This window comes from Corticium candelabrum, chromosome 4 (genome assembly GCF_963422355.1).
Source record: "Corticium candelabrum chromosome 4, ooCorCand1.1, whole genome shotgun sequence".
Classification (NCBI taxonomy): Eukaryota; Metazoa; Porifera; class Homoscleromorpha; order Homosclerophorida; family Plakinidae; genus Corticium; species Corticium candelabrum.
In genome coordinates this window covers 4,311,307-4,338,951 of record NC_085088.1, presented here as the reverse complement: position 1 = coordinate 4,338,951, position 27,645 = coordinate 4,311,307, and the positions used below count along the sequence as shown (strand labels likewise).

Below are 27,645 nucleotides of genomic sequence, written 5' to 3'. Positions count from 1 at the left end.
GCTTCTTGAAGAACGATAAATTCGTTTGTTTTGCGATTCTTTTGTAGAAAGTAACAAATGCGTACGACTATTAACTGAACTTTACTTTGCGCTTCTCGGTTTGACGACAGTTTGACCGTAAAATGGAGGTTTACGACATCTCGGCTTTTCTGTCATAATGCGCGGGATTGTTACGTCACCCATTGTTGGTCTCCATAAAAAAACTGCTGATTGGCTCAACAAATTCCCGAGAGTGATTCATGTTGACAAGCTAGTATTACGTCACCTACGTTTCGCGTCCCAAAACGATTGCTGATTGGCTCGACAAACTCCCCGAGCGTGACACACGCTTACAAACAAACATAGGTAGGTACAAACAAACATAGCGACATACCACAGACAGACCGGAAGTCAATTCAGCCCGTTTAGAGTGAGCTTCTCGCGAAGCAGTCCACCACTTATTGTAGTGTCCTATTGATAGCCCAGTGGGTTCTACTTTACAGACGCAGTTACAGCTGAGAACACATTCTCTGATCTTGCTATAGCTATTTTGTTGTAGTAGATCCGTCACTGACACTTGTAGCTAGTTATCTAGAGACTCATCTGCTAAAACACGTGCGCGAAGAAGGACTGAGTAAAAACGCGGCCATGACGTTCAAGTGACGCACAACCAGAAAAGAGGTTTACTGATGTACTGTAGGCGCACCCTGGAACCTCTGGTATGTGCATGGGTGGAAATTACGCATGCGCATACAAGAAAAGCAACTTCGGTCGATTTGTATCCGTGTTCGGTACCTATCAACTAGAGGAACTACTGTAGCTGCAAGCCAAGCACGTGTGTCGGTGACAGAAAGAAGGTAACCGGTGTTTCTGAATGTGTGTAACATGCGTAGAAACGACTTTCCACTAGCTAACTCTGTAGAGAGTGTTCCCAGCTGGAGACTGTCTGTCAACGTTTGACGCGGTCTAGGCGCCGCTAGTTGCAGCGAGGATGGATATTGGAGGTTCTTGACACCTTCGATAGTGTCTCTGTAGTGTATATGTACGCTTTAGCTTCTCTAGAAGCAGTGACTTGTAACTGCTGACATCCGGTGGTCGCGATCGCGTGACTCCTGACAATGTTTCTTGACATTTACTGGCGGATGTACGGTGACAGAGAAGCCAAAGAAAGTATACGGCTTTGGTCTAGCCCAGAATGATTACCCGAGGGGAAAACGCTAGGGGCGCGTTCGATTGGGCTTTTCCAGCCTCTTCCAGAAAGTATGGAAGAACACCCCTCTTCTACCACCTCTACCAGCGCAGGAGCTGGTACTGTAGAGATTGAAAGAGGGGCGTGCTCTTCCAACGAGCAGCATAGTTGGTAGAGTTAGCTCTTTCGACTATAGCGACAGAACTGTAAAAGTTGATAGAGGGGCGTGCGTAACACGTGACCAAGAAACTTATTTATTAATCGACGTCATAAGATTCTGCTATGACGTAGAAAACATGTGACGTTATTTCTAATCGTGCACAACGTCATTTGGCTGCGTTGTTGTTTGCAATGCAGCATACCATCCCAGATAGTCTCCTATGGCCTTTGGGGTACCGGAAGCGGTACGGGGAAGGGGGGCGGCTGAGGGGTTGATAAAATGGAAGTATGATAATGTAACTAATTAACTCAAGATGCGCATGCGCTAAGGTTACAGTATTACCGCAGTAAAACAACTATTATGAACCAGACATTCCACGTGCCAGTCAATGTGTCCAGCCCCCTTCTCATGCTCTTTATGTTAATTAGCAGAGTATGTGTTCCCTAGCCTAGAAGCTGGCAGCTGAAACGTCTAACACTTTAGTTCTTCTTCATTATAACTTGGATACTATAATTATAGTTGTTGTAATTAGTAGTCACACGGTAACGCTGTAAGTTACATGGCTTGTTTAGAGACAAAAAGAATGGCAGATGGTGGTGGTGATGAGGAAATTATCCGGAAGGCTGATGAGTTAGAGGAGGCTGCTGAGTGGCATAAGCAACGTGAATTTCTTGCAGCTCATCTCGACAGCTCAAATCCTGACGTTTTGTGGAGGGTTTGTAGAGCAATCGAAAATGTGCTAGGATTTCCTGATGTGAAAAAGGATGCCAAGAAAAAGATGGCTTATGAAAGCTTTGAGTGTGCCAAGAAGGCTTTGGAATTGGGACCGGAAAACTCTAACTGCCATCAGGTACAATGTACTGAACGTTATTTGTATATGTACATACCGAGAGCAACAGACAAACAGCTAGCTTCACACACACACACACACACACACACACACACACACACACACACACACACACACGCATGCACACACGCATGCACACACACACGCATGCACGCACACACACACGCATGCACGCACACACACACACACACTTCACTTCACGCTGCGTTCATTCCAATGAGAAACGATGCAGGCCAAGGTCACCATAGACTATATTGGAGGAGTGGATGTTCTCTGACAGCAGAAACGCTCGTGGTTGTGGAGGGCTTGTTGGCAGAATGTTTGGTGACAGTACTGACATTGACTAGTCAGGGATGTTTCTGTCTCTGGTGGTTACAAGGCCGGCATGATTTACAGCAGAAAATCCACAACCATCAAAGCTGCAGTGTAAAGCAAACTCTGATGTTGTTTGCCTTGCTTCGCGGCGACGTTTCTGCTCATCCTTGCGGTACACACACACACACACACACACACACACACACACACACACACACACACACACACACACACACACACACATCAAGTACACACACATTCATATTTATATATTATAGATGTATGCTGTTGCTTTGTCGGAAATTGGGGAATTTGAAGGATCGAAAGCCATGATAAACAATTTGCCTACAATCAAAGAACATTTCCAAGTAAGTCGATATTGATGGCATCCGATAGCTTTGTTGAGCTCGTTCTGCTTTGCTCGATATGTAAACAACATTGTTCACAGAAAGCAGTCGAATTGAATCCAGAGGATGCGATGTCTCATTACCTCCTTGGGATGTGGTAGGTTGCAATTGAAGTGGTAAATACAGACCTGTCTTGTATGGATGATTTGATTGCTCTTTACATGTTCAGCTTGCGTATACACGCACGCACACGCGCGCACACACACACAGTTACATTTGAATTACATTTTGTTTACTACATCGGTTCTGCTGCATCTACGTTGATTTGGTTATTCAATTTGGTTGCATTGTTGTGTGCCTGCTGTTGTTGTACATGGTCTGCAATGTTGCAGGTGCTTTGGAGTCACCGATTTGTCGTGGATCGAGCGCAAGCTTGCCAGCACACTATTCGGCGCTCCACCTAAGTCAACATTCGAAGAGGTAGAGTAGTGCAACATTGCATGGCCTCGAGTTTTTAGCTCTTTGTTTGTAAACATTAAATGTTTATGCATCTGTCTATTTGTCTGTCTGTCTCTCTATCTGTCTGTCTGTCTGTCTATTTGATTTTATTGAAACACGTTTTGTCTGTCTGTCTGTGTGTCTGTGTGTCTGTCTGTCTCTCAACACACATTCTGTTTGTCTGTCTGTCTCTGTCTGTCTGTCTGTCTGTCTCTGTCTGTCTGTCTGTCTGTTTGTCTGTCAATACTTAGATGTGTAAACATTGAACTATTATACACCATCTAAGCAAGCAACTAAATACTACCCAAGCCAACAGTGCTTGGTTCTACCTGCGACTACTGTCTGTCTGTTTGTCTGTCTGTCTGTGACAACCAAGGCAATGAGGCCGACAACATTGTTTACAAATAGGGCCAAAACCTACAAAGTACTGGAAGCTCTATTATTAGTCGATATATATATATATATATATATATATATATATATATATATATATATATATGGCTAGCGCGCTTACAGAGGTTACTTCACGTCATTCTGTAACTGGTGAATCAGCGCCTGGTGCTTCCTCGGGTTCTTCATCTTGTCCTTTCACTGATCAGATGAGCCATTTTGAAGACCCAGTTCTTGAAGCAATCAAGGCAGCATGCAGCCTCACGTGTCCCGTTTACCTGGAGGCTGTCTTGTTTGAGTCTTTGATGCAAGAGGTTTCTCTGTTACAAGTCAAGACTACTTGTCATATTCCACGCTCTGTTCGTCCTGTTCTTGCGGAAGTTCTTGCCACAGAATTCAGGAATGCCACATACCATGGTTTATGGGGCTATGCTCGTCTTCACATGTTCCCTAAAGCTGTTTTGAGATGCCCACCAAGACGCGGACGGAAGAAACGTGTTGTTGTCAAATCCTTGTTATTATCCCCGTCTAGAACGGTGGACTTCTGGTGATATTCAGTCTCTTTGGTTTGAGGCTAGACTGGATGCTGATTGTAAACAGTCTTCTAATTGCAAGTCTTCGCCTGTAGATCAGATTAATCGAAAACGGGCGCTTGCTTATGCCAGAGAAGGTCGTTACAGAGATGCCATGCGGTGCCTTGGCTCTCTGGGTACAGCCAGCCCTCATGACAGCAAGGTTCTTGAAGAAATCATCAACGCCACCCTGAGCATGTCTTGCCAACTGTTTCTGGTGATATCCCTCCTTCACTATCTGTCAGTATGGATTCAGTTCTGGCTTCACTTCAAGTATTTCCTCGAGCATCCAGCCCTGGTGCTTCTCAACTGAAGTCTCAGCATGTGTTTGATGCTATTCTTGGTACTACAACTTCTTCAGCCAAGCAGTGTTTGGAGAACTTGACCTGTTTCGTAAATTTTCTTTTGTCTGGTCGTGCTGACCCTAGGATAGCCCCTTGGTTATGTGGAGCACGTCTCACTGCTCTATTGAAGAAGCATGGTGGTGTCTGCCCTATAGCTGTCGGTGAGGTCCTACGTCAACTTGTCAGCCGTCTGTGCTGTTCTGCTGTGAAAGACGACTTAAACCTGACACCTTTTTGTCTTATGGCCAGGTTGGTGTCGGTGTCCCAGGAGGTTTAGACGCTGCTGTGCAGACACTATCAGCTTGTATTGCTCGATCTGGATCTGATCCCAACTTGTGTTGTCTGAAAATTGATATGACAAATGCCTTTAACGAATGCTCTCGAGCTTCTTTTTTGAGTCGCCTACGTAAAGAATTCCCAGCCTTGTTTGGGTGGTCCTCGTGGTGTTACCATTGTGAAGGCATGTTGCATTTTGGGAATTCTTGGATCAAGTCATCTGCAGGAGTGCAACAAGGGGATCCCCTTGGTCCCCTACTATTCTCCCTCGTTCTTGTGGAGTTTTTGGATGACCTGGGTCCATTGCCAGATTTGAAGCTGAAGTTATGGTATTTGGACGATGGCTCTTTCCTTGGCCAGCGGGCTTCAGTTGCTTGTCTCTTGGATGTCTTGTTATCAAAGGGTCCCTCCTTTGGTCTTCATATCAATTTGAACAAATGTGAGGTCTTTTGGCCCTCTGGAGATCAGAATTTCCCCAAATTTGCTACTGAAATTCAGCGCAGTGTTCAGGTTCATGGTGGTGTTGACTTCCTTGGTTGTCCTGTATATGGATCTTTCTCATATGTTACTGAATTTGTTTCCCAACGAGTGGACAAGATTTTGGATTGGCAGGACCGTTTGACAGCTTTAGAGGATCCTCAGGTGAAGCTTCATCTTCTCCACAGCTGTTTGAGCCTTTGCAAGCTGAATCACATCATTAGAACGGTTCCTGGCTTGAAGATCAATGATGTATTGATGCAGTTTGACAGTGGTCTTCATCACAGTTTAGAGGCTTTATCCTCTTCCTCGGTCTCTGACCTGGCATGGAAACAGGCAACTCTTCCAGTTCGTTTGGGTGGTCTAGGTCTTCGTGAGGCCTCTAGATCTTCATTTGCAGCTTTCGTTGGCAGCTGCAACTCTTCTCGGCAGTTGTCTCTCCGTCTTCTTAATGACTCAGCGTTCATGCCGGTACAGAAGAAAATGATTGGACTCAGCATTCTTCCTTTTTCCCTGGTGAAGTGCAATGCCGGCAACATCTTGCAAGTCTTTTACCACCTACTAGTTCTGTCTCGTCCTCTGTTTCTTCTACACAACATTCCTTCCAGAAGGCTCTGGATGATGCTTTGAGACAACATTCCTTCCAGAAGGCTCTGGATGATGCTTTGAGATCCAGCATTAAAGTCAGCTTTGTTAGTCTGCGAGAACAGGCACGTTTCATGCGGGGGCTTGGTTGAGGGCAATCCTCAACTCAAGTCTAGGCCTGGCCATGTCTCCGTGTGAATTTGTGACTTCTTTGCGTTTGCGTTTGGGAATTCCGGTTTTTCCAGCACCCCACACTCAGTCCGTTGTGTGTGCAGTCATGAATTGGAGATTTTTGGTGACCATGCTCTTGGCTGTGGTCCTCTTCGGATTAAGCGACATGATGCCTTATGTGACGTCATCTTCCACTGGTTGCTCTTAGACAACTCCAATGTACGTCGAGAACAACGCTGTTCGTCTCATTCTATGACAAGACCAGGTGACGTTTTTCATCCCGACTTTTCCCTAGGCAAGGCTGCTTATTTCGACATTTCCGTGAGGAATTCGTTCACTCCCTCTCACCTTATTAATGCTGCCATAAAAGCTGGTGCTGCTGCTGAGTCTGGGGAAGTGGACAAAGATGAACGCCATCTTGCTAACGTTTCCAGTTATGGCTGTTTGTTTTACCCTCTTGTGGTGGAATCATACGGAGTGTGGGCTGCACATAGTCTGGAGGTGTTGAGATCAATTGTCAAGAAGTCTCTTCTATCATCTGGCTTGTCTCTGGGCCAAGCTTCCAGGAAATTTCACGAACAGTTATCTGTTCGTTTATGGCAGTATAATTCAAGACTGATTAGTGACTATCTACCTAATTATTATGACTTAGACTCTTTGTGCTTCCGTCCTTAGGGCGGATATGTGTTATCTGTGTTATCTGTATTATATACAAATATATATGTGTGTATAATATATATATATATATATATATATATATATATATATTGGTTTGTTTCTAGGCTTTGGAGAGTTTCAAGTCTGGCGAAGAGAGTAAGACACACATGTGTATATTGATGTATTGCTCTTTTGTTGTGTTTGTGTGACGTTTTGTCCGATATGTAGAAAAGCCCGGTTTCTATTGTGACAACCGGATGATGCTCGGTAAAACTCACATGAAGTTGGGCCACAAAGATGAGGCAAGAGAGTGGCTCAAGAAGGCACTGGAATGTCCTGTCCGACATCCTGATGACCAGAAGGTTTTTGGCTGCAATTTGAAATAACAGACTATTTGTTTGTTTATTTATTTGTTGTTTGTTTGTTTATTGTACATTTTGTAACCAGTCTCAAGATGAAGCAAAGAAGCTCCTTCGTTCTCTGTAAGAGCAGATTTGCTGAAAGGACTTGAAATAGTGTCTGCTGTGGTGTAGAATAGAGTGGCTTGTGTTCTTGTAGAGCTATTTCATGCAATTGACTGTTTCGTGGTGCATGTGAGACTGTACTGATTCAACTATGATTGTGAAGTTGCTGGTTGCTAGTGCTAATCCAGTGTACATGTTCTAGGTGATTCGGTCAATTTTTGTCTGATGAGACGCATGCGCGCACGCACACACACACGCGCACGCACACACACACACACACACACACACACACACACACACACGACATCCGTGCGGGCGCACGTACACTAATTAATGAAAATGAATGCTCGAGTAATCCTGTGGACTAGAACGCGCTTCTATAGAGCAAGTACGTGCTACACACGTGGAGTGCGCGCGAGAAAAGGACTGGGTACACGTGTATGAATCTACAGTTTACTGTCTGGATACTCAGATTTTTAATTAATTAATTAAACGTTTGAAATTAATTCAGTTGCGTTTCCAATAGACAAACGTGACCGGTACGTATGTTATTATACAACCAACAGATCTAGGCATGCGCAGCTTAGTGTACATAGTTGTCAACGTCATCCCTCCCATATCATTCATGTCATGACATCAGCTATCAGTCCAGTACATATCAATAGACAGGAACCACGCGCTCGGATTATCCGTCCAACGAAAGAAGTCTTGTCGATAACGGGTGAGCTATTTCGTTCATTTGAACGCCTTCATTGCATGTTGGCCGGTGCGAGGTGTGACGACCTAGAGGACACAGCTCGTAATCGGCATTTGAGCTCGTATTTGTACAGTACACGTGGAACTAAACGGTTTAATCTACAGGGCCGACACAGAGCTGCAGCGGCCGTGGCCGCCCCATTCTAGAAATTTTGCCTCATTTTGAAATTGCGACTCTAGCTGCATACTTCCGGTTGTAAGGCCCAAAATTGGCGTTACACAGGTCTGGGAGGTCGAGGCTAGAAATCTGCAGCTGATAGAATATTATATTTAAGCTAAGGATTTTTGTAATAGTGTTCCTGCTAATTGTGTTCAGTTTTGAAGTTATGCCTGAAAACCGCTACTTTGTAGTAGCAAGTTAGCCTCACCCTAGACGATAAATAGTGGTGACGGCAGCGCATTGGGGACTGCAATCCACACTGCGTTTGGGGCGAGGCTAGTAGAAGTAAGTCGTCTTAATTAATTAAACCAGGTGCTTGTAGCGTACGTTAAATTAAGCTCCTTTAACGCGCGTTAGACTGCTCCAGTTTGAAATGCTTTCGTCGGCCTTGGGTTATCAGACCCAAATATAAGTGTGATTCCAGATTCCTTGATATTGTACAAGTATAAAAACATTTTGAGAAAATGATGGGTACAGTATGTAAGGATCATTAGGATGGGTATGTTCATGCTCATCTCCTACATTACAATCTTTTTATCGTTGTAGAAGCCCTACATAGAACTGCGTCGCAGCAGGTTGACTGATACTTAGTGGACTTTGCACAGTTCTAGCTGTTGGGTCAGTGCAATTCCTTGGACAAGAGCGAATCGTTTTGTATGACTCTCTCGTTGCAGCTGCTTCGAGTGAGGTGCTAGCCCGGCTGACAAAAGTGAAAAATGTGAAAGAATAAATCATGTGTTTTTACTTGCCGATAGATGGCTTCTGAGACCCTTAGTGTCAGTGTTAGTAGTCTGGCTACCATTCGGACCGTTTACAGTCGAGCGTTAGATGGCTCTGAGATTTTTACTGAGTTATAAGAAATCTGGCTAGGACAAGTTTGGATACTTTTGTATGGGTGGCCGTTTTAGATTCTTCGCATCCTACATAGAAAGTGTACACTATCAAGGAATATGGAGTCTACATTTATGTTGGCCCACTGTGGTCTAGCTCGAGGCTTTAGTGTCAGTCTGGCAACAGGAGCAAATGGTACCAGAGGATTAAAGTCTTGGAGCCTCCTGGAGTGACAGGAAATTTCACTGGAGGCAAATTTGGCTCCATTACCATGGTAACAACAGCATGAATATACCGTATCTGCTAGACTCATATATGGCCTTTTCTGTTGGGAGAGTGACACTACTATAATCATAATAAGATAGCCTCGACATTAGGCCTTCCTTCGCTTTCGGTGGTCCTTGCACGCGAGGATAGCAATGGGGCGGTATCACGTGATGTTGTCAAGTCTTACACTAGTGAGGCTCCTATGTGTAGTCTGCAGACAAGCAACATTGTGTTTTCTACAAAATCGTAGCAGTGGCCATTAGTTACTCACTAGAGTCTGTGAGGTATTGACATCAGTTGTCTACAGGAAATAAGGATGGCAGAGGCTGCGAGTGATGATGAAATTATACGCAAAGGCGATGAACTGTATGATGCATCAGAGTGGCAACCATTATTTGACCTCTTTTATCCTCATCGTGAGAGCTCGAATCCGGATGTATTGTGGAGAGTCACCCGAGCGATCGAGTGTGTGACGTCTCCCAAGATGAAAAAAGCAGAGAAGAAAAAGTTACATTATGAAGCCTATGAGTGTGCAAAGAAAGCTCTCGATATGGCACCTGACAACTGGGGCTGTCATCAGGTACCCACTGTGTGCGCGCGCGCGCGCGCGTGTGTGTGTGTGTGTGGTGTGTGTGTGTGTGTGTGTGTGTGTGTGTGTGGTGTGTGTGTGTGTGTGTGTGTGTGTGTGTGTGTGTGTGTGTGTGTGTGTGTGTGTGTGTGTGTGTGTGTGTGTGTGTGTGTGTGTGTGTGTGTGATGCATCCGTGTGTCACAGATGCATGTTGTACATATACAAGTATTTAATTTGTAGCAATACGGTATCACTTTGCTGGTAATTGGTGAATACGAGGGAAGCAAAGCCCAGATACTCAATCTGAACACTGCCAAAGAACATTTCTTGGTCAGACCATATCAATAACATTAGTCAACTCGATCGAGCTCGTGCTCACATTTGCTCACATTTGCTTGGTTCTTTACAGAAATCAATTGAACTGAATCCAAAAGACGCGTTATCTCATCATCTTATTGGACAGTGGTAGGTCACTGTAGCTGTATCATACGATACCAGTATTAATTAATGTATTACGTAGTGTAAGATTACATTAATTAATACTATTAGTCTGTGGTCTTGCTTGCACGTGAACTAGTCCAGAGTGGAATATAAGGCAAAATTTTAGTCGGACATCGTGCTCTAGCAAGACGTTGACTTGGCATTTTAAATTTTAGGCATTCATACTTAATTGATTTCACAATCCTTTCTTGTAATTATCGACATCACCATTTAGTTCAATTTCCTTATGTGTTGCATCATATTTACTACTGTATTTATTTGCTATCAAAATATAAACTGTTATTGGGCCGCACCGAAAAAATGTGTGATTGGGGTAACATGCAGCAGAAAAAGACAGGCGGGCGGGCGGAGTTTTTTGTGCTAGCTATTATGATTTTACCATCAACGCTTGACAACCTGATAAACACAAATTCAACATGGATACTAGAGCTACTATAAGGCGGGAAACTTTAAAATACTGCCTCGTCATCTAACTCAGCGTCTTGTCTGGAGGAAGTGTCTGTGGTTGCAGTTCGCACGCTGAGTACATCATCCACTCAAACATGGAATCCAGCCTCCTGCAACACCTCACGAAGACTACAGTTGCCGGACACACGAAGAATCTTGCCATCTCTCAAATGTGTGCCCCCTTGAACACGGATATGTACAGGGCAACAGAAAACATCTTATTTCTCAGCATGCGCATGCGCAAAAACAGCAGCCCTCCAAACACGGCACACTGAGTACATTGTCCACTTGATCACCAAATCCTATTTCCTGCAATAACTCACGAAGACTACAGTCGCCAGACACACGAAGAATCTTGCCATCTCTCAGAACACTCGCCCCCTCAAACATAGATATGTCCAGGCCAACAGGAAACATATTTAAATATAAGAAATTCAGCAGCCCTCCAAACATGGGTGGGCGGGTTACCCCAATCAGACAATTTTTCGGTGCGGCCTAGTATTACAGTATTGACATTTATACACTCACGCATCTGGGGATCATCAACTCTATAATTAGATTTGCTTGCTGCTTCCATCAGTTGTTTAGACTTTTGGGTTGCTTATTAATTAATTGCCTACCATCCATGCAATAACTATTATGCCTTGACCAATCATGTTGGTACGTCCAATGAAAGCAAAATTGTTGTCAGTCGTGAACACCAGTTGGTCGGTCAGAGACCGATGTCCAACTGTTATATTCCACTCTGAGTCACTATTTTTGAGTAGTTATACTCATGGTCTATTCAGTTATCAATGTAATCTGAATGTGGCCATGCTACATAGTACACAACGTTGCAGGTGCTTTGAAATTGCAAACATGTCATGGGTCGAGCGCAAGCTTGCTAGTACACTCTTTGCGACGCCTCCCACATCATCATTCGAAGAGGTAAAGTACTCCCATCAACACACCGTTTTGACTTTCCAGCCCTTCATAGTCGTGAACGATTCTGATTGAACCGATTTTTAGCAATTTAACGAAGGCCAATGATTGTGAAGGGCTGGAATCTCAAAGCGAGTCGATAATCCAAATTTGATGCTACAAGTTTCTCTTTCCAGGCTCTGGAGCATTTCAATCTGGCCGAACAGAGTAAGACACGCGTATGGTGCTAGATCAGTTGCAGTTGGTTAACACGTGCCCTTTGTTTCACATCTAGAGGACCCGGGCTTTTATTGTGAGAACCAAACGATGTTGGGTAAAACACATTTGAAGATGGGCAATAAAGACGAGGCAAAAAAGTGGTGTACAAAGGCACTGGAATTGAAGATTTTGCATCCAGACGACGAAAAGGTCCCTTCTGCAGTCATCGTTGTGGCAATTCGAAATGTTTGATTTATTCATTGTTTCTGTAATCAGGCGCAAGATGAAGCAAGAAAGGTTCTTCGCTCTCTCTAAGGACGAGCCGCCTGAAATACTGGAAAGTGCCTGTCACAGCATAGAATAGAGTGTTTGGTGTCGTTTTGTGATCCTTTCAGGCAGTTGACTTCTTTGAATGTTTGTGTGTTGCATGTGATTTGCTTGATTAGTTATCAAGTTCTGATGCATGATTGTTGCAGAGCCGATTACAATTGAATCTTGTTCTGGTCAACCAGCTTCTGTTGGTGTCTAATTCAAAGTCGTGTGTGTGTGTGTGTGTGTGTGTGTGTGTGTGTGTGTGTGTCTGTGTGTGTGTGTGTGTGTGTGTGTGTGTGTGTGTGTGTGTGTGTGTGTGTGTGTGTGTGTGTAAACAGCTCACTCTGAAAAATTCCTAGCGTTCGACCAAATACAACCACAAGGAAACTTTCTGGATCTTTGATGCTTGGTGGGCGCTACAGGATAGCTATGTCAAAATTGTTAGCAATGCTGACAATGAAACAGTCGGCTATTTACTCAGAAAATTTAGTATTTCTATTAAACAGAGAGAACGCGATGTACACTACTGGAACAAATCATGAACCAATACATGGTTTTAGTTAACTCAATTATATAGGGTTCCTAATACATTAGTCTTAGGTGCATACCTAGGTGTAGGAACCATGTGGGCCAGGGTCCATGGGGCACCAATAATTGTCCTGCCTCATGACATTACTCCCAAGTACTATGGTCAGTGGGTGATTGGGGGTCTGAACTTTGAATTTTCAGACCCCCAAGTTGAATTTAAAAATTGAAAGAAAATTTAAAAATTGAAAGCATAAAATCAAGATTTAAAATAAACAATTTAAAAAATTTAAACAGTTATTTAGAATGCTCTTTAGGACTTCATTTTCAAGTTTTAGTAAATAGAATGACAAAATTAGAAACATGAATTATAAAGCAAGAAATTGAATGGCCCAATTGATCTGTTTGGCTCCCCGAATCTCGAAGACTTGTGATGCCTGTGAGGTGACTAACATACTGTACATAACTTAGTTGTGCAATAACCCCGCCCCTCATGCTGGTAAGAGCCATATAGCACACTAACTGTATGATAAATATAATTTATACTGTGGTCACGTGACATGTATAAGTGAGAGTGCACAATTAACAGGAACTGCAGGTGTGTAATACGTCACATACACATCAATACGCGCTCGTGACTGGTTGCACATCACGTGACCATGCCATGGGTATGAGTCTTAATCTCTTACACACTGATATGTTGATCCTGTACTACCACTTGAATGTCACACTAGTCAATAAACAACTTGAAACAAACTAGAAAGCGAATGGATCGTCTACTTGTCTACAGACATCCCAATATGCCAGACTACTGTCATAAAAGTGCAGAATAAAACTGGAGGAAAGCCAAGTGAATACCTTCAGAGAGAACGAAGAAGTTGCCTTGCTTCATCTTGACTCTTGACATCATCAATCATTACACACAATCGTTAGAGCAAAGCATTCGCAACCACTGACTTTACCTGCTTGTCTTCTGGTCGATAGACGTTATATGCTACTGTTTTCGTGAGCCACTGCTTCGCCTCCTGCTTGTGGCCAAGCCTCAAGTGAGTCTTACCGAGCATCAGTTTGTTGTCACAATAGAAATCAGGATTGTCTAATATCCAATTGGTATCAAATACGACTGGTTTCACTCACGCACACATGTACACACACACACACACACACACACACACACACACACACACACACACACACACACACACACACGTTGGTCATCATACTTTTTTCAGCCAATTCGAAGTGCTTGAGTGCCTAGACAGAGAGCATTTACTGGATATATGGATGGATCGAGGATGTCAGTACAGAAAGGTCGGTCACCTCTTCGTATGTTGACGAAGGAGGTGTAGCAAATAATGCAGCAGCTATCTTGTGCTGATACCATGGCATCTCTGCAAGCGTAAAGCACCTGCCATACATGAATTTATGAATAGTCTTGTGTGTATGCATGCAACATTATATTGGACTAATAGTTACCCAAGTTCAATGCATGACCTGAAGTAGTAAGCGATGCCAATTTGGCACTGGAGTGAATTTCAAGTTGCTTATCAGCCTTGCTACACTTGACTGCATGACGGGTCTACTGTGATTTGATAATTTCACACACACACACACACACACACACACACACACACACACACACGTCAAATGGACAAATGTTAAGCCCTCCACGTCATTCGACATCGACCTTAAGGTCAGTTGTGGAGATAGCTTCCCCTGCCTCTAGAGACAGGGCCTCCATGTGCTACAATTCACCTGGAGCTTGGCCGGAGTCATCCAGATGCACTGACTATGGCGCAGCTCTGGGACTGGACACCAAGGCCCACAAGTACCCATCTGCTGCATGATGTTACTTACATGATGTTACTTGCATGATGCCAAGCCAGCGGTCATGTCCGCCCCAGTCAATGATGAGGTACTCATTTATACTCTTGAGTCGAGAGAAGCAATTGTGTGTAAGTTTCTTGCTTAAGGAAATTATGCCATAGCTCGCCATCACTGTGACTTAAACCTGCAACCCTGCAAGGTCCCAGATGTTTTCATTCTTCAAATGCACTCTCTAACCAATTGAGCTACAGTGTCACACACACACACACACACACACACACACACACACACACACACACACACACACACACACACACACACACACATGTACAAACATGTACGTACACACACACACACACTCTCTCTCTCTCTCTCTCACACACACACACTCTCTCTCTCTCTCTCTCACACACACACACACACATGCACACACACACACACACTCTCTCTCTCTCTCTCACACACACACACACACACACACACACACGTAAATGATATTGAACAAAAATTTAGCAATGCATGTAGTATCTTCTAGAACAACAAGTAACCCGTTTTCCCATAATGTCACACTGCTTTGCTCAATATGAACAAGCTGTTCAGGAAAGCAACTTTCTGTGCCAAAATTTTGCCATGGTTGCCATCAATTTCAATTAGTAGCAAAAATGAGTGAACGTATCTTTTGCTCTTGAACTGACAGTGACTAAACAAGTAACTTTTAACACCTTGAATGTAGCAAATGTAACACAAACCAACCTCTACTGCCATTGGCACAAAAAAGCAATGTAATTCAAACATCAGATAATAAATAACGGACCTTAGAAAACCTCAGACTGTAGATACGTATTGATGCACATTTGATTACAAAAAAATGTGAACAACGTATTAGGCTAAATCAACTAAACTTTTTGATGCTCAGATATTTGGACACGAAACCTGGACCAACTGATTGAAATAAAATAAAAAGTAATGATCATGTGACATTTTGATCATGTGACATTTTGAGTATGAGCAGTTTTCATTGCACTGCATACAGATGTAAGCTAACAAAACGGACCAGCAGAATGCGGTAAGTCACTGGACCACATAGACTGTTAACACTTGCAGACACATTGATATGTAATCGTAGGATGTATAGATATACTACCAAGTCATTTTACAGCAAGCATAATATCATTGCGCATGCGCACATCAAATTTTATTTTATTTTGGTCAAGTTCACAACTGGACCGGCGAATCCTTCGAGCATCAAGAAATTTAATGGTCTGGCCTTACAATGAAAGACCGACTGCATACTAAAGCAGAAGATAGAAACTTACATTGCTGCTTACCATTTCCCAAGAAGATATCGTGACGTCGAATCATTTGGATTCAGCTCTATTGCCTTCTGCGTGGGACACAGACGTTAGACACATAGACAATAGTGTACGGCAGTCACATGGAAAGCGTCGTTTCTCCTCACCAGAAAGTGATCTCTTATTACATAGGCATTAGTTATCTTGGCCTTGGTGCCTTCATAATCACCGACATCAGACAGAGCAATGCCACACCACTAAATTAAAGAGCAAGCAAAAGCTCCATATCACATGAATTACGTTGAGTGTGTCTGAAACTGCCAGCACCTTATGACAAGCAAAGTTATTTGGTCCATACTCCACAGCTCTCGTAGCGTACTCTAATGCTTCATAAACGAGTCGCTTCTTATCGTTTTTCTGTGTATCGGAAAGTTGTGATACATCCCTTGCAGCTCTGGCCAGTCTCCATAAAATGTCTGGATTTGTAGTGTTGCAGTAAGGTAGTAGGAGGTCGTATATCTGATGCCATAATCCAGATTCGTAAAGTTCGTTAGCCTTGTTCACAAGTGAAGCTTCATCTGTGTCTCTTTTTGTTGTCGACAAGCAGTAGGCTACACCAAACGATGCAAACAAAACGGCAGGCACTGCTTGTTGCTATACCAAAACGACAGTCAATCAGTTCATAAGACAGAGACAGGAGTAACAAATTTCACTATTTAATTGATATATATATATATAGTAATAAGTTTAACTTATAATCACATGGCATTTTTATCTCTCTCTCTCATGTGTGCGTGCGTGTGTGCGTGTAGACCAGTCTTGCTATATATGGAAGTGAGACTTGGTCCGTTACACAAGCAAACTTGCAACACTTAAATACATTCCACATGCGGTGCATTCGATCAATTCTTGGTGTCTCAAGATAAAATCAAATCAAGAATTTAGACAATTTAGAACAAGCGTGTAAAGACCCTATTGCTATGACAACACAGCGACAACGATTGCACTGGGCCATCTGCTGCGTATGAGTGACAATCTCTAAAAACAACTACTTCGCTGCAGACTTAGTAATGCAACAAGACCAACACATGAGCCTAAACAGAGACGGATAGATGTTGTCACAAGAGACCTCAGGTCATTGTGTATCAGTCTTCATGATACTGATGATCGCTCTGCTTGGAGAAGCGCTATTATGCTGCGTTGCCAAAACCATAGTGGGTAGGGTGGAATCAAGGTTCAAGGTTCAAGGTGTGTGCATGTGTGTGTGTGTGTGTGTGTGTGTGTGTGTGTGTGTGTGTGTGTGTGTGTGTGTGTGTGTGTGTGTGTGTAACCCACTTTCTGTAATTAATTGCATCTACTTGAAATTCAAAAACAGCCATTTTATAGTGCAAAATATAAAATAATGTTAATTAAAATTAATTAAATTACTATTGTTATACTTAAATTGTTACTATTGTTGCTAATTACTTAACTAAATTTGTTACTATATAGTAATCATTGCATTACACTAAATTAGTAAAGACGTAAAAGGCTCACCTTGCGCCGAAATTGTGGATACGACAAATATTGTCTTTTTGTAGACAAACGAGCACAACTAAGCCTTCTGTTTCTGAAAGCCACGCGAGCTAACTTTCTCAGCATCGCACCACGTGACTAAAAGCCCCGGATTGACATCACATGATCTAGAGCCCGGATTAACACCACATGACCGAGAGCTGACGAGAAGATGAACGAATACGGTTTCAACGTCGATTCTGGCTACTTGGAAGGGCTAGCACGCGGCTTCAAAGCGGGAATCCTCACGCAGCCCGACTACATGAACCTTACACAGTGTGAAACTCTAGAAGGTACGTGAGTGGGTTCCCCTTTTTCGGACCCTTTCCCCGGATATGTTTCATTCTATGCGTTTTCTGCAGACATCAAGCTTCACTTGCAGAGTACGAGCTACGGCAATTTTCTACAGAACGAGCCTTCGCCTCTCGGCGTGTCGACAGTCGACGACAAGATGAAGGAGCTGCTCGTCGTCGAATTTCGTTACATGCGCAGCCATTCGGTGCCGCCTCTCGCCACATTTCTCGACTACATGACGTACAGCTACATGATTGACAACATCGTGTTGCTCATTTCCGGCACGTTGCACGGGCGTCCGGTCAGCGAGCTGATAGCCAACTGTCACCCGCTTGGAAGCTTCGAGCAGATGGAGTCCGTGTGTATTGCCACGACGCCGGCCGATCTCTACAATGCGGTGCTGATCGACACGCCACTCGGTCAGTAGATTGTGAGGTTGTATCGCAGACGTCTCAACTTCGCACCAAATCGGGGAGACTGCCTTTGTAAGTAAACGACCACGCCCATTCAAAGTGTCCAAAGTAGGCGTGTCCAAAACGACCACACCCCCTACCATATACTCAAAATGCTTGGTCTTTTTCCCCGTGGTCCTCTGATTCCGGGCTAGGTAGTTGGATACCTTGTTCTGCCGAGGGTACAGCTTAGGTGGTGGCCTCGCTTTACGTTTCTGTGCTCCAAGGCTTTGCCTTGAACTTCCAAACTTTACTTTTACTGCAGGTAGGTACCCCAGATACAAGCAAGCAGAGACGTATATACATGTAGAGTCTAGTTCGCTATGTCCGGAAAGATGGGACTAATGGGTCTGTGCGAAGCGACTGTCAGAGTGTCTCACGGGAGGCTTGTCTGGAGAAAAGTCTGGCAATCGTGAGAATTGGGCACAAATCGTGAGACATGCCCGTAAATCGTGAGTCTCACAACGATATCGTGGGAGTTGAGAGGTCTGGTATTGGGATTAATGTGAGCTGTGTGGTCTGATTGTGTGGGTGTGGTGCAGCACCCTTTTTTCAGGAGTGTATCTCACAGCAAGATCTAGACGAGATGAAGATCGAGATCATACGGAATACGTTGTACAAGGCCTATCTGGAGGATTTCTATAAGTTTTGTAAAGAGCAGGGCGGAGCTACTGAAGATGTTATGTGTGGCATACTCGAGGTGAGGTGATGTTTGACATAATCAGTAATGTATTAGATCATAGGGTAATCCGGGTAATTTCGTAAATTTTTGCCTTTGGTGACACGTACCATTTAGACGACCCGTCGTGTTAGCTAGTTGTGCCTTCGCTGCACTTAGTGACATACAGGAAACTTCGTGGTCTTGTCCTTGCTCAACTCCATTAGAACAGGATCTAATGTCAGTGAAGGTCAGATTGGGTGGGTGGGGCAATCCGTACACTTACCAAACTTTTTCAAACGTTTGAGGTTTCTAACTTTGTTCAATGTGCGCTAACACTTACCAATTGATTCTGCCCTCGTCTTTCTGAGATGTACAATGAGCGTTTAGTCAACATAGCTTAGAATTACATCCGTGTACTAGGCTACAGACGAATGTATGACCTGAAAGCTAAACCTACCCTAACTGTCACCTATTTTATAGTTATCAGAGCTGGAAGTTACAACATTGCGCAGGTAGGCACCGCCCCCATAACATTACATGGATGACTCTTTCCTAGCAAGTCGTATCTCCCGAGTGAGTTTACCACTGACAGATCGTAGCACTGAAGGCCGAATACTACAGCTACAAACAGATTTGCAAAATTAGCTTTGTTCTTGAAGGTAGAAACCAGACAAGTCAGCAGATGTGGTACCTTCATTCAGAAGTCGTTTAGATTCTACAAACGATAACACTGGCCGTTTCTTTTGTTTCTTTTGGAGCGCTAGACAATCAGCTAATATGCTGCTATTCAACGAGTGCTTACTTACTAGAATTCAGAGCCGTGATCAACCATTGAAATCAAACTGCACGGAATTACCCCGGATTACCCTACCTATTGCTGTGCAGTTTGTATATTGTCATACACACTATGGTAGGCTTCATCAGGGCCGCTGGAACCGCTACGGTGCTACGGCCATGCTTTTGCAAAGGAAGGCAAACATTTTGCAACATTTTTTGAGTGAAGAGTGTGTATGCTCAGGCGGTTGTGAATGTAGGCAAGTACTGTTAAGTCCAGACATTTTTAGTACTCATAAATTTTAGTGCTTCTGCCCATGAAGTAGTTCGTACACATGTTACTTTAGTACAGGACATCGGTACTGTACTGTAGCCGAATTCAAGTGCATCTATCTATAAATTTTAGTATTCATGTTATTTTAGTACAACCAGGTATCTGTACAAAAATAACTAAAATTTCATGAGTACGAAAATTTGTAGATTTGCAGTATGTTCAATGTTTTAACTATATTGCCTCACTGAGATGTATCATGTCTGTTGTTGACGATCTATTTTGTTTTCTGTGTTTGGTTAATTTTATTGGTACTTTCACCACACCTATCAACACGCGTTAGGCCATATGTTAGCACTTGAAGTTGCTTCCCATGGGCCTGTTCTTGTATGATATCTTGTGTTACGAGATGCATAAGGCTGGCAGTCAGTAGAATTTCGTAGGAAAGAAAATCTGTTTTTCTAAATTAATTAATTGTTATGTTTATGCATTATCGGGCCATTTTTAGTTTGTTTCATTTTATGTACATGCCACGTGTGTTGTATTCATTCTGGAAGAGCAGAATGATTCTAAAACTTGACATGTTTGTTTCTCTAATGTTTGTCTGTCCAGCGGTGTTGCCGACCTTTCATTGCTGGGGCCCAACTGCCAGTTGATATCAAACTTAATTTAGACCGAGTAAATGGAAAGTTAGTAGAACTTTTTTAATTTGAAAAACAACAGAAGCAGTACCTGGACATGGCATGGAATATATGAACAAATAATCTGTCTTTAATGACCAAATTTCATGTAGATCCCAAGAAATAATGACCAAACAAAATCTAAGCTGGCAACACCACGCCCCAAAGTTTTGGAGGGTCCGTGGCTCCCTCATGACGATGCCGCTGGTCCGTTGTAGCATCTCCATAATAGAGAACAAATTTGGCAATAGGTGTCAGGGGCCGCAATTTGGTCATCCCTGTAATATGACTGAGTAGGAGGCTGGCGTCTTTGCATGGCCAAGTGGTGCATGTTTGTTGCTCACTGTCATATTTGACATCTCACTGTGTGTTTCTCTAGTTTGAAGCCGATCGTCGAGCAATAATCATCACCATCAACTCGTTCGGCACCGAGCTAGGTAAAGACGACCGTGCCAAACTCTATCCAAGATGTGGCAAACTCCATCCAGCCGGACTTGCAAGACTAGCCAAAGCCGACGATTATGATCAAGTTCGAACCGCTGCTGAGATGTTTGCAGACTACAGACCGCTGTTTGATGGAATAGGCACGAATCCCGGGGATAAGACCCTTGAGGACAAGTTCTTTGAGCGAGAGGTCAAACAGCATTTTCATACCACAGTGTGTGTGTGTGTGTGTGTGTGTGTGTGTGTGTGTGTGTGTGTGTGTGTGTGTGTGTGTGTGTGTGTGTGTGTGTGTGTGTGTGTGTTATTGTTGCATTGCTGTGTGTAGGTTCAACTGAATGTCCATTCATTCATGCAACAGTTTCAGTTCGGGGTGTTCTATTCCTACCTGAAATTGAAGGAGCAAGAGCATCGGAATATCGTGTGGATATCAGAATGCGTGTCTCAACGTAATCGCTCAAAGATCAATAACTACGTTCCTATTTTTTGAGAGGAACGATAACTGCCATGTGTACGTTGTACAGATATGTTTGTTAGTCTTACAATCAATTATGAAATGAATTATTTGGAGTTAAATACTGATAAAGGAGTATTGTATTGTAAGGGTAGTCGCTGTAACATGGAATGTATTGATTGGTCATGGTGATGACACCACAGTATGACATTGGTGACGGCCTGGGGCACACATTGCTAGTATTCACTATTATGGAAACGATCTTAAGCATGCTTGATATCCATCTCTGAAGTTGCATTCATTTGAACCCTGACAGTCTGTCAGGCAGATCCAGACATGCAAATTCGAAATGGGTTTTAGGAACAAAAATTCTACGCCGTTTCATTTAGCAAGAAGTAAAGTAAGGGTTTTAACTGACCTTACAAGTGACTTTTGTAATTGATGCACAGCATTTGACTCCCACCTGATGTTTCAAGAGCCCGGTGATCCAGGTGATGGGAACCCAACTCGGAGCATTTCCATAAACTAGCTATAGTAGAGGTGCACATGTTTGTAGTCAATCTCAATTGACTTGTTTATAATACCAGTTGTTTGTTAGATTTATGCGAAAATGAATACATCTCGCGTACCAAAGAACACGTTTCATTTTGGATTTTGGACAGGTTGAGAATGTTGCTGTGGGTATACAGATTTCTGAATTATTATTAATATGCCCTGACATCCAATCACTTCACAACGTGCAGGCAGGCTAGGGCCTCGACTGTTAGGTTGACCAAGAATGAAACCTTGACCAAGAATGCTGTACAGTTTCTGGACGTAGTGAGAATGGCTTTGAGCTGCGAGACAAGCCAGTGGGACGAGGAGACGCTCACTCGGGCATTTGACTGGGCGGCATACTTCGAGCGGGTCCATTCTCGCTTACCTTGTAAGCCTCATCTGATGCAACAATTGGACACAAGAATGAAGCAAATAAGTAAGGAAATGGACCTCGCTCTTGACAATCAGGCTCTCGGCTTCGACTTTCTCGGTCAAGCGGCCAGATATGTGGAGTGTGTGTTGCTGCAGAATGAGAATCTAGAGCGACGGCTGTATAGACAGCTGTTGTTAAAGTACGGTCAACGTGGATGTAGTAGCAGCACGAGGAGAAGTGCTCTGGTCAGCGATGTTTCCAGTATTCGAGCTGAAGGTGCAAAGATGCAGTTTCTTCGGGCTGTAAAGGATCTTGCAGTAGCTGGTGTGACAACTAGAACTGCAAGTGATGTTAAGAGTGATAGTAGACGTTGCACAGCAGATGAGTATGAAGTTGAGATACGATTGGTAAGAGAGTCTGTTGGCCGTTTGATAACCCATCGTGGACCAGACTCTAGTAAACCAGACTCTAGTAAACCAGACTCTAGTAAACCAGACTCTAGTAAACCAGACTCTAGTAAACCAGACTCTAGTAAACCAGACTCTAGTAAACCAGACTCTAGTAAACCAGACTCTAGTAAACCAGACTCTAGTAAAACAGACTCTAGTAAACCAGACTCTAATAAACGTGTCACTGATGCAATAACGTCTCTTGTGAACGATGCCGACGGCGTGGAGATAGTTGTAGAAGCTTTGGTGTATAGAAGTGAGTCGGAGCTGCCGTTGGTCACACAGCAGGTTGATAAAGTTTTGGCATTGTGGCTGGTGGCGAGGACCGACGTCGATGTGACTATGTGGTTCGATCTAGATCCCGATTTGTTAGGCAGGTGTGTGGACAACGTTCCTGATGTTTTGGAGGCGTACGCTAAGTTTCTAGTCGGGAGAGCCAAGCTGTGCCAGACACAGCAATTTCATCCATACAAGACGGGTGAGATGACTGGTTTGGTGGGCATCGAGAAGAGGCTCGTTGATCTGTCCAAGAGGTCGGAAAATGCGAAGAAAACGTGCATTAAATTACTTCGAGAGGCTCAACTAGTGGCAGTACAGTGTGGCAAGAGACGTAATACGAAAGTCGGTGGAGTGTGGGACAAATTAATTAGAAAGTTAGAAATGGTTTAGGAGACGTCAGACAATCTAGTGCTCATTGGCTGCAACAGTATTTATTCCACATGTGGAGTTTGTCTTCTATACATATGTCTGTGTATTGAAATTTTGTGGCGGTTGCAAGACTGTATCATCGTTGTCGTCATCTTTGGTTTCATTTGCAACTCTCAATAATTTGTTACACTGTGATGGTGTTAATTTTTATGCATAAGTATTGTTGAAATTTTTGTGTTTTGTATCATTACCCAAGGCGTGAAACGCTAAGGTCCAGTAACACAGGCCAGTCACATGACCACGACCTCTACTCTGGTCACGTGACATACGGTATGTGAAACTGTTTTGTATGTTGATATTCCTCGAGCTTCTAGCCTAAGATTTGACTTTGTGTATCTTTGTATTGTACATTGAAATTGGCATGATCGAGTCATTTGGTAAATTGAGTTGAATACCAGAACTCAACAGATGTAGGCAATAGTTACAGTTTCCCATTGATTATCAAAGTCGTTTGTCTAGTCTCACGTAGACGCTCTCTCGCCTACTTGTCCTGCTGGAAATGGACTGGGACCAGGCAGGCGCGACAAGTACACAAGTGAGAGGGTCTGGCTAACATTTATCATTCACTAGGACAGACAGACAGACAGACAGACAAGTGGGAGGTCATACATTTGATATCTCTCGATGTACAATTTCGGAACCAATACGAAGATGTCTACCTGTTAATTAAAACAGGAAGAAGCGTTGAGGAGTTTGAAAAAGCGTATATAGGAGAGATAGCAAAAGAATCTATCCTGCAATCTCGCGCAGCCAGCCTCTCCCCTTTGACTTCCGTTGTATTAGCATATTCTTTATTGATGCTTGATAGCTGAAGAATGGCAAAACCTAAAAACTTGATTGACAGAATCCGAAAAGCACCAAGGAATTGTAATAGATATAGAACTGCTAGTAATCAACTACTTCAACTAATCTATAGAATTATAGTCATGTCAACGCCACATGTACATACTTCACTGTTTACTTCTGCAAAAGTACAAGGTGCACTTTAACATCATGTAATTAGTTATATCTGCATTGGAAATTATGGAAAGCTAGTGCACAACAATATCACTATGCATACTAATATAGCATATAAACTACAGTATATCTGACTACTCATAACTATGACCATACCGTATAATCTACATCTAAGTTGATTACGTTTCTGGGATCACCATTATAGTGCATGGGTAACCTATAACACAAAGAGCAGGATACAAGATGTTTGCCCGAGGGAAGGATCTGTTGAAGAACTCACGATCTCATCCACAGATAATATGCCCTGACATCCAATCACTTCGCAACGTGCAGGCAAGCTAGGGCCTCGACTGTTAGGTTGATTAAAAATTAAAACATCGATCACATGTATGTGTATGTATAAACATGTAAATGTGGTCTAGGAGGAATGGAGACAGAAACATCTAGCAATCCAAACATGCAGTCTCTTTCACAATGTGATTCGATCAGTCGGAATAAACAATTTCCCAACTTGTAAATTGCCATGCACTTAGAACAACAGCAATTGCGAAAAAATGAGCAATTCTGAACAATTGAGATAAATAGGTGAATTAAAGGTAATTATAAGGTAAGCATAGTGTTCAATGTAACGTACATTCAGTCAACCAGAAACCTGCTTACTGCGCTACACTCCAATTACAGACACCATCCACAGTCTCTCATGTATGAGCATACCCTCACCACCACCACAACGACAACAGCAACAACACCCAGGATCCGGAGCAGCAGCTGCAGCCGCAGCAGTTTTCGGTAGAATCACCAGATGGAACGACGCTCGGACCAAGATCGCACGGCCACTCCCACCGAACGAGGCCGAGGAGTTGCACGGAAGCGCACAAGTGACGCGCTAGCTTGTAACCATACGTAAACGCGTCGATGGGAGACGAGTCTCCGTGTGTGTGTGTATGATTGTATCAGTCGGTGCACTGGCTAGATCGGTCCAGAGCAGAGGTTATATAATGGGCCACGCCCTCCATGCTCAAAACTGCCGCACGCGTGACCGTAGAAGAGTCGCCGGTTGTCGCGTCGTCCGTCCTGTTCATTGGTGTCGTAGAGAGCCGAACACGTTACCCGGGCGACGAGTGGCAATGGAGAAGAGGTCGAGTAAGCGGATAGGCGGGGCCGGTTGCCGCCCCCTCACGCTTTCCGAGAGTGACCGGTTTGAAGCGCTGTGAAGATCGTCCCGCTCGGAGAGACTGCCGCTTCGGTTCGAAACGGGAAGCGCAACGTGTGTGACGGGACGGGCAGAGATCAAACGGCCGCCTCGGAGCTGTGTGGCGACGGTCGCGTGCCAGCGTCCGCGGCTTCTAAACACTTCCGGAGCTCGTTAACTCTGTAATAGCATATCGCATTTCTCCTATTTTAAGGGACCTAGGGATAAGGGAGGACGGTTCGACGACGTCGCTAAATGTGTGAACGTCGAGCGTGGGAAAGCGTTTTCCGCCTTTTGTCGATAAACGTGAGAAATCGCTTCGATAAACGTGGGAAACTTTTCCACCATCGGGCCTCGATCCTCCGGAAGCGTTTATTGAGATAGACGAGCGAGAATCGGCACCCGTCGACACACTAGCGTTCGCCGGGCGGTTGCGGTAGAGAGCTGCCTCCTGCCCCGCGAGTGAAAGCGTGGCCGGCACGGTCCGAGACCACAGCCAACTAGGCAAAAGGGCGAGCACGATTCGGCTGCACGAAATGCGTCATGCGAACGACGAGCGCGTGGACGCCGCGATTCGGTGCGCAACCGCACCGACGCGGCGACCGCACAGAAGGCAAACACCGCGTTGCTGCGAGGTCCGCTCGAGCAAGCAGACGGTGCGTTGCACTCGGTAGGCGTCTCGTAGAGCGGGCCGGGCGAGAACACGAATCGGATGGCGATCGCACTCGGGACGACGTCGATGCGCAGCGCGTCGACGGTCGTGCCGCGAGGGCCGTTACCTGGTTGATCCTGCCAGTAGTCATATGCTTGTCTCAAAGACTAAGCCATGCATGTCTAAGTATAAGCGATCTTATACGGTGAAACTGCGAATGGCTCATTAAATCAGTTATAGTTTATTTGATGGTCTCTCACCACATGGATAACCGTGGTAATTCTAGAGCTAATACATGCGTCGAGTCCCGACTCTTGCGGAAGGGATGTATTTATTAGATTCAAAACCAATGCGGGGCGTCAGTCCCGGTCTTTGGTGATTCATAGTAACTGTTCGGAGCGCAGGGCCTCGCGCCGGCGCCGGATCATTCAAGTTTCTGCCCTATCAACTGTCGATGGTACGGTATCGGCTTACCATGGTTGCAACGGGTGACGGAGAATTAGGGTTCGATTCCGGAGAGGGAGCCTGAGAAACGGCTACCACATCCAAGGAAGGCAGCAGGCGCGCAAATTACCCAATCCCGACACGGGGAGGTAGTGACAATAAATAACAATACAGGGCCTTCGTAGGTCTTGTAATTGGAATGAGAACAATCTAAATCCCTTAACGAGGAACGATTGGAGGGCAAGTCTGGTGCCAGCAGCCGCGGTAATTCCAGCTCCAATAGCGTATATTAAAGTTGTTGCAGTTAAAAAGCTCGTAGTTGGATTTCGGCGGCGCGCGTCCGGTCCGCCTAACGGCGCGTCACTGGTCGCGCGCGGCTTTCTCTCGAGGGCCGCGCGTGCTCTTGATTGAGCGTGCGCGGGACTCGGGACGTTTACTTTGAAAAAATTAGAGTGTTCAAAGCAGGCGCGTCGGCTTGTATACATTAGCATGGAATAATGGAATAGGACGTCGGTTCTATTTTGTTGGTTTCTGGGACCGAGGTAATGATTAATAGGGACGGTTGGGGGCATTCGTATTCAATTGTCAGAGGTGAAATTCTTGGATTTATGGAAGACGAACGCATGCGAAAGCATTTGCCAAGGATGTTTTCGTTAATCAAGAACGAAAGTTGGAGGTTCGAAGACGATTAGATACCGTCGTAGTTCCAACCATAAACTATGCCGACTAGGGATCGGAGGACGTTATGATACGACTCCTTCGGCACCTTTCGAGAAATCAAAGTTTTTGGGTTCCGGGGGGAGTATGGTCGCAAGACTGAAACTTAAAGGAATTGACGGAAGGGCACCACCAGGAGTGGAGCCTGCGGCTTA

The 27,645-nt window shown here is 44.2% G+C and overlaps 5 protein-coding genes and 1 non-coding gene across 7 annotated transcripts in view; 5 read left to right on the top strand and 1 right to left on the bottom strand.

The window, feature by feature from the left end:
- The first annotated feature begins 734 nt into the window (after positions 1 to 734).
- LOC134178686 (regulator of microtubule dynamics protein 1-like) lies at positions 735 to 7,489 on the top strand. Its single transcript, XM_062645569.1, has 8 exons — positions 735 to 836; positions 1,901 to 2,178; positions 2,772 to 2,861; positions 2,942 to 2,997; positions 3,233 to 3,320; positions 6,936 to 6,966; positions 7,039 to 7,172; positions 7,258 to 7,489. The coding sequence occupies exons 2-8, from the start codon at positions 1,912 to 1,914 to the stop codon at positions 7,294 to 7,296; spliced, it is 705 nt and encodes a 234-aa protein (XP_062501553.1). The 5' UTR covers positions 735 to 836; positions 1,901 to 1,911; the 3' UTR covers positions 7,297 to 7,489.
- Positions 7,490 to 7,907: 418 nt separating this feature from the next.
- On the top strand, positions 7,908 to 12,432 carry LOC134178152 (regulator of microtubule dynamics protein 1-like). Its single transcript, XM_062644956.1, has 8 exons — positions 7,908 to 7,995; positions 9,596 to 9,868; positions 10,098 to 10,187; positions 10,267 to 10,322; positions 11,645 to 11,732; positions 11,903 to 11,933; positions 12,001 to 12,134; positions 12,201 to 12,432. Exons 2-8 carry the CDS (start codon positions 9,605 to 9,607, stop codon positions 12,237 to 12,239), a joined length of 702 nt encoding a protein of 233 aa, XP_062500940.1. The 5' UTR covers positions 7,908 to 7,995; positions 9,596 to 9,604; the 3' UTR covers positions 12,240 to 12,432.
- Positions 12,433 to 13,454: 1,022 nt separating this feature from the next.
- On the bottom strand, positions 13,455 to 17,595 carry LOC134178151 (regulator of microtubule dynamics protein 1-like). Of its 2 annotated transcripts, none has more exons than XM_062644953.1 (8): positions 17,417 to 17,595; positions 16,208 to 16,534; positions 16,048 to 16,137; positions 15,917 to 15,972; positions 14,082 to 14,169; positions 13,985 to 14,015; positions 13,719 to 13,857; positions 13,455 to 13,660 (listed from the first exon to the last, which is right to left on the bottom strand). In XM_062644953.1, the coding sequence occupies exons 1-8, from the start codon at positions 17,519 to 17,521 to the stop codon at positions 13,576 to 13,578; spliced, it is 921 nt and encodes a 306-aa protein (XP_062500937.1). In that variant the 5' UTR covers positions 17,522 to 17,595; the 3' UTR covers positions 13,455 to 13,575. The 2 variants fall into 2 exon arrangements, with proteins under 2 accessions (XP_062500937.1, XP_062500938.1); XM_062644954.1 differs by having other exon boundaries at positions 13,724 to 13,857.
- Positions 17,575 to 21,597, top strand: LOC134178150 (V-type proton ATPase subunit d-like). The gene is made up of 5 exons (XM_062644952.1): positions 17,575 to 17,727; positions 17,797 to 18,147; positions 18,723 to 18,880; positions 20,946 to 21,200; positions 21,336 to 21,597. Exons 1-5 carry the CDS (start codon positions 17,607 to 17,609, stop codon positions 21,495 to 21,497), a joined length of 1,047 nt encoding a protein of 348 aa, XP_062500936.1. The 5' UTR covers positions 17,575 to 17,606; the 3' UTR covers positions 21,498 to 21,597.
- Positions 21,598 to 22,258: 661 nt separating this feature from the next.
- LOC134178441 (uncharacterized) lies at positions 22,259 to 23,695 on the top strand. The gene has a single exon (XM_062645318.1). It carries the CDS (start codon positions 22,287 to 22,289, stop codon positions 23,487 to 23,489), a length of 1,203 nt encoding a protein of 400 aa, XP_062501302.1. The 5' UTR covers positions 22,259 to 22,286; the 3' UTR covers positions 23,490 to 23,695.
- A 2,758-nt stretch (positions 23,696 to 26,453) lies between these two features.
- Positions 26,454 to 27,645, top strand: part of LOC134179221 (small subunit ribosomal RNA) — a 1,816-nt gene continuing 624 nt past the window's right edge. Inside the window, exon 1 of the ribosomal RNA XR_009969830.1 lies at positions 26,454 to 27,645. This exon is cut by the window's right edge and continues 624 nt beyond it. This is a non-coding gene — a ribosomal RNA (small subunit ribosomal RNA).

Coding starts and splice junctions, on each gene's coding strand:
- LOC134178686 (XM_062645569.1), top strand. CDS start 1,912: ATGGCAGATGGTGGTGGTGATGAGGAAATTATCCGGAAGGCTGATGAG. Junction 6,967..7,038: donor TTTCAAGTCTGGCGAAGAGA/GTAAGACACACA, acceptor TCCGATATGTAG/AAAAGCCCGGTTTCTATTGT. Junction 7,173..7,257: donor GACATCCTGATGACCAGAAG/GTTTTTGGCTGC, acceptor TTTTGTAACCAG/TCTCAAGATGAAGCAAAGAA.
- LOC134178152 (XM_062644956.1), top strand. CDS start 9,605: ATGGCAGAGGCTGCGAGTGATGATGAAATTATACGCAAAGGCGATGAA. Junction 11,733..11,902: donor CCACATCATCATTCGAAGAG/GTAAAGTACTCC, acceptor TTCTCTTTCCAG/GCTCTGGAGCATTTCAATCT. Junction 12,135..12,200: donor TGCATCCAGACGACGAAAAG/GTCCCTTCTGCA, acceptor TTCTGTAATCAG/GCGCAAGATGAAGCAAGAAA.
- LOC134178151 (XM_062644953.1), bottom strand. CDS start 17,521: ATGCTGAGAAAGTTAGCTCGCGTGGCTTTCAGAAACAGAAGGCTTAGT. Junction 15,973..16,047: donor TAATAAGAGATCACTTTCTG/GTGAGGAGAAAC, acceptor TGTCCCACGCAG/AAGGCAATAGAGCTGAATCC. Junction 13,858..13,984: donor CTTCGAATTGGCTGAAAAAA/GTATGATGACCA, acceptor ATTGGATATTAG/ACAATCCTGATTTCTATTGT.
- LOC134178150 (XM_062644952.1), top strand. CDS start 17,607: ATGAACGAATACGGTTTCAACGTCGATTCTGGCTACTTGGAAGGGCTA. Junction 18,148..18,722: donor GCTGATCGACACGCCACTCG/GTCAGTAGATTG, acceptor GGTGTGGTGCAG/CACCCTTTTTTCAGGAGTGT. Junction 18,881..20,945: donor TTATGTGTGGCATACTCGAG/GTGAGGTGATGT, acceptor GTGTTTCTCTAG/TTTGAAGCCGATCGTCGAGC.
- LOC134178441 (XM_062645318.1), top strand. CDS start 22,287: ATGGCTTTGAGCTGCGAGACAAGCCAGTGGGACGAGGAGACGCTCACT.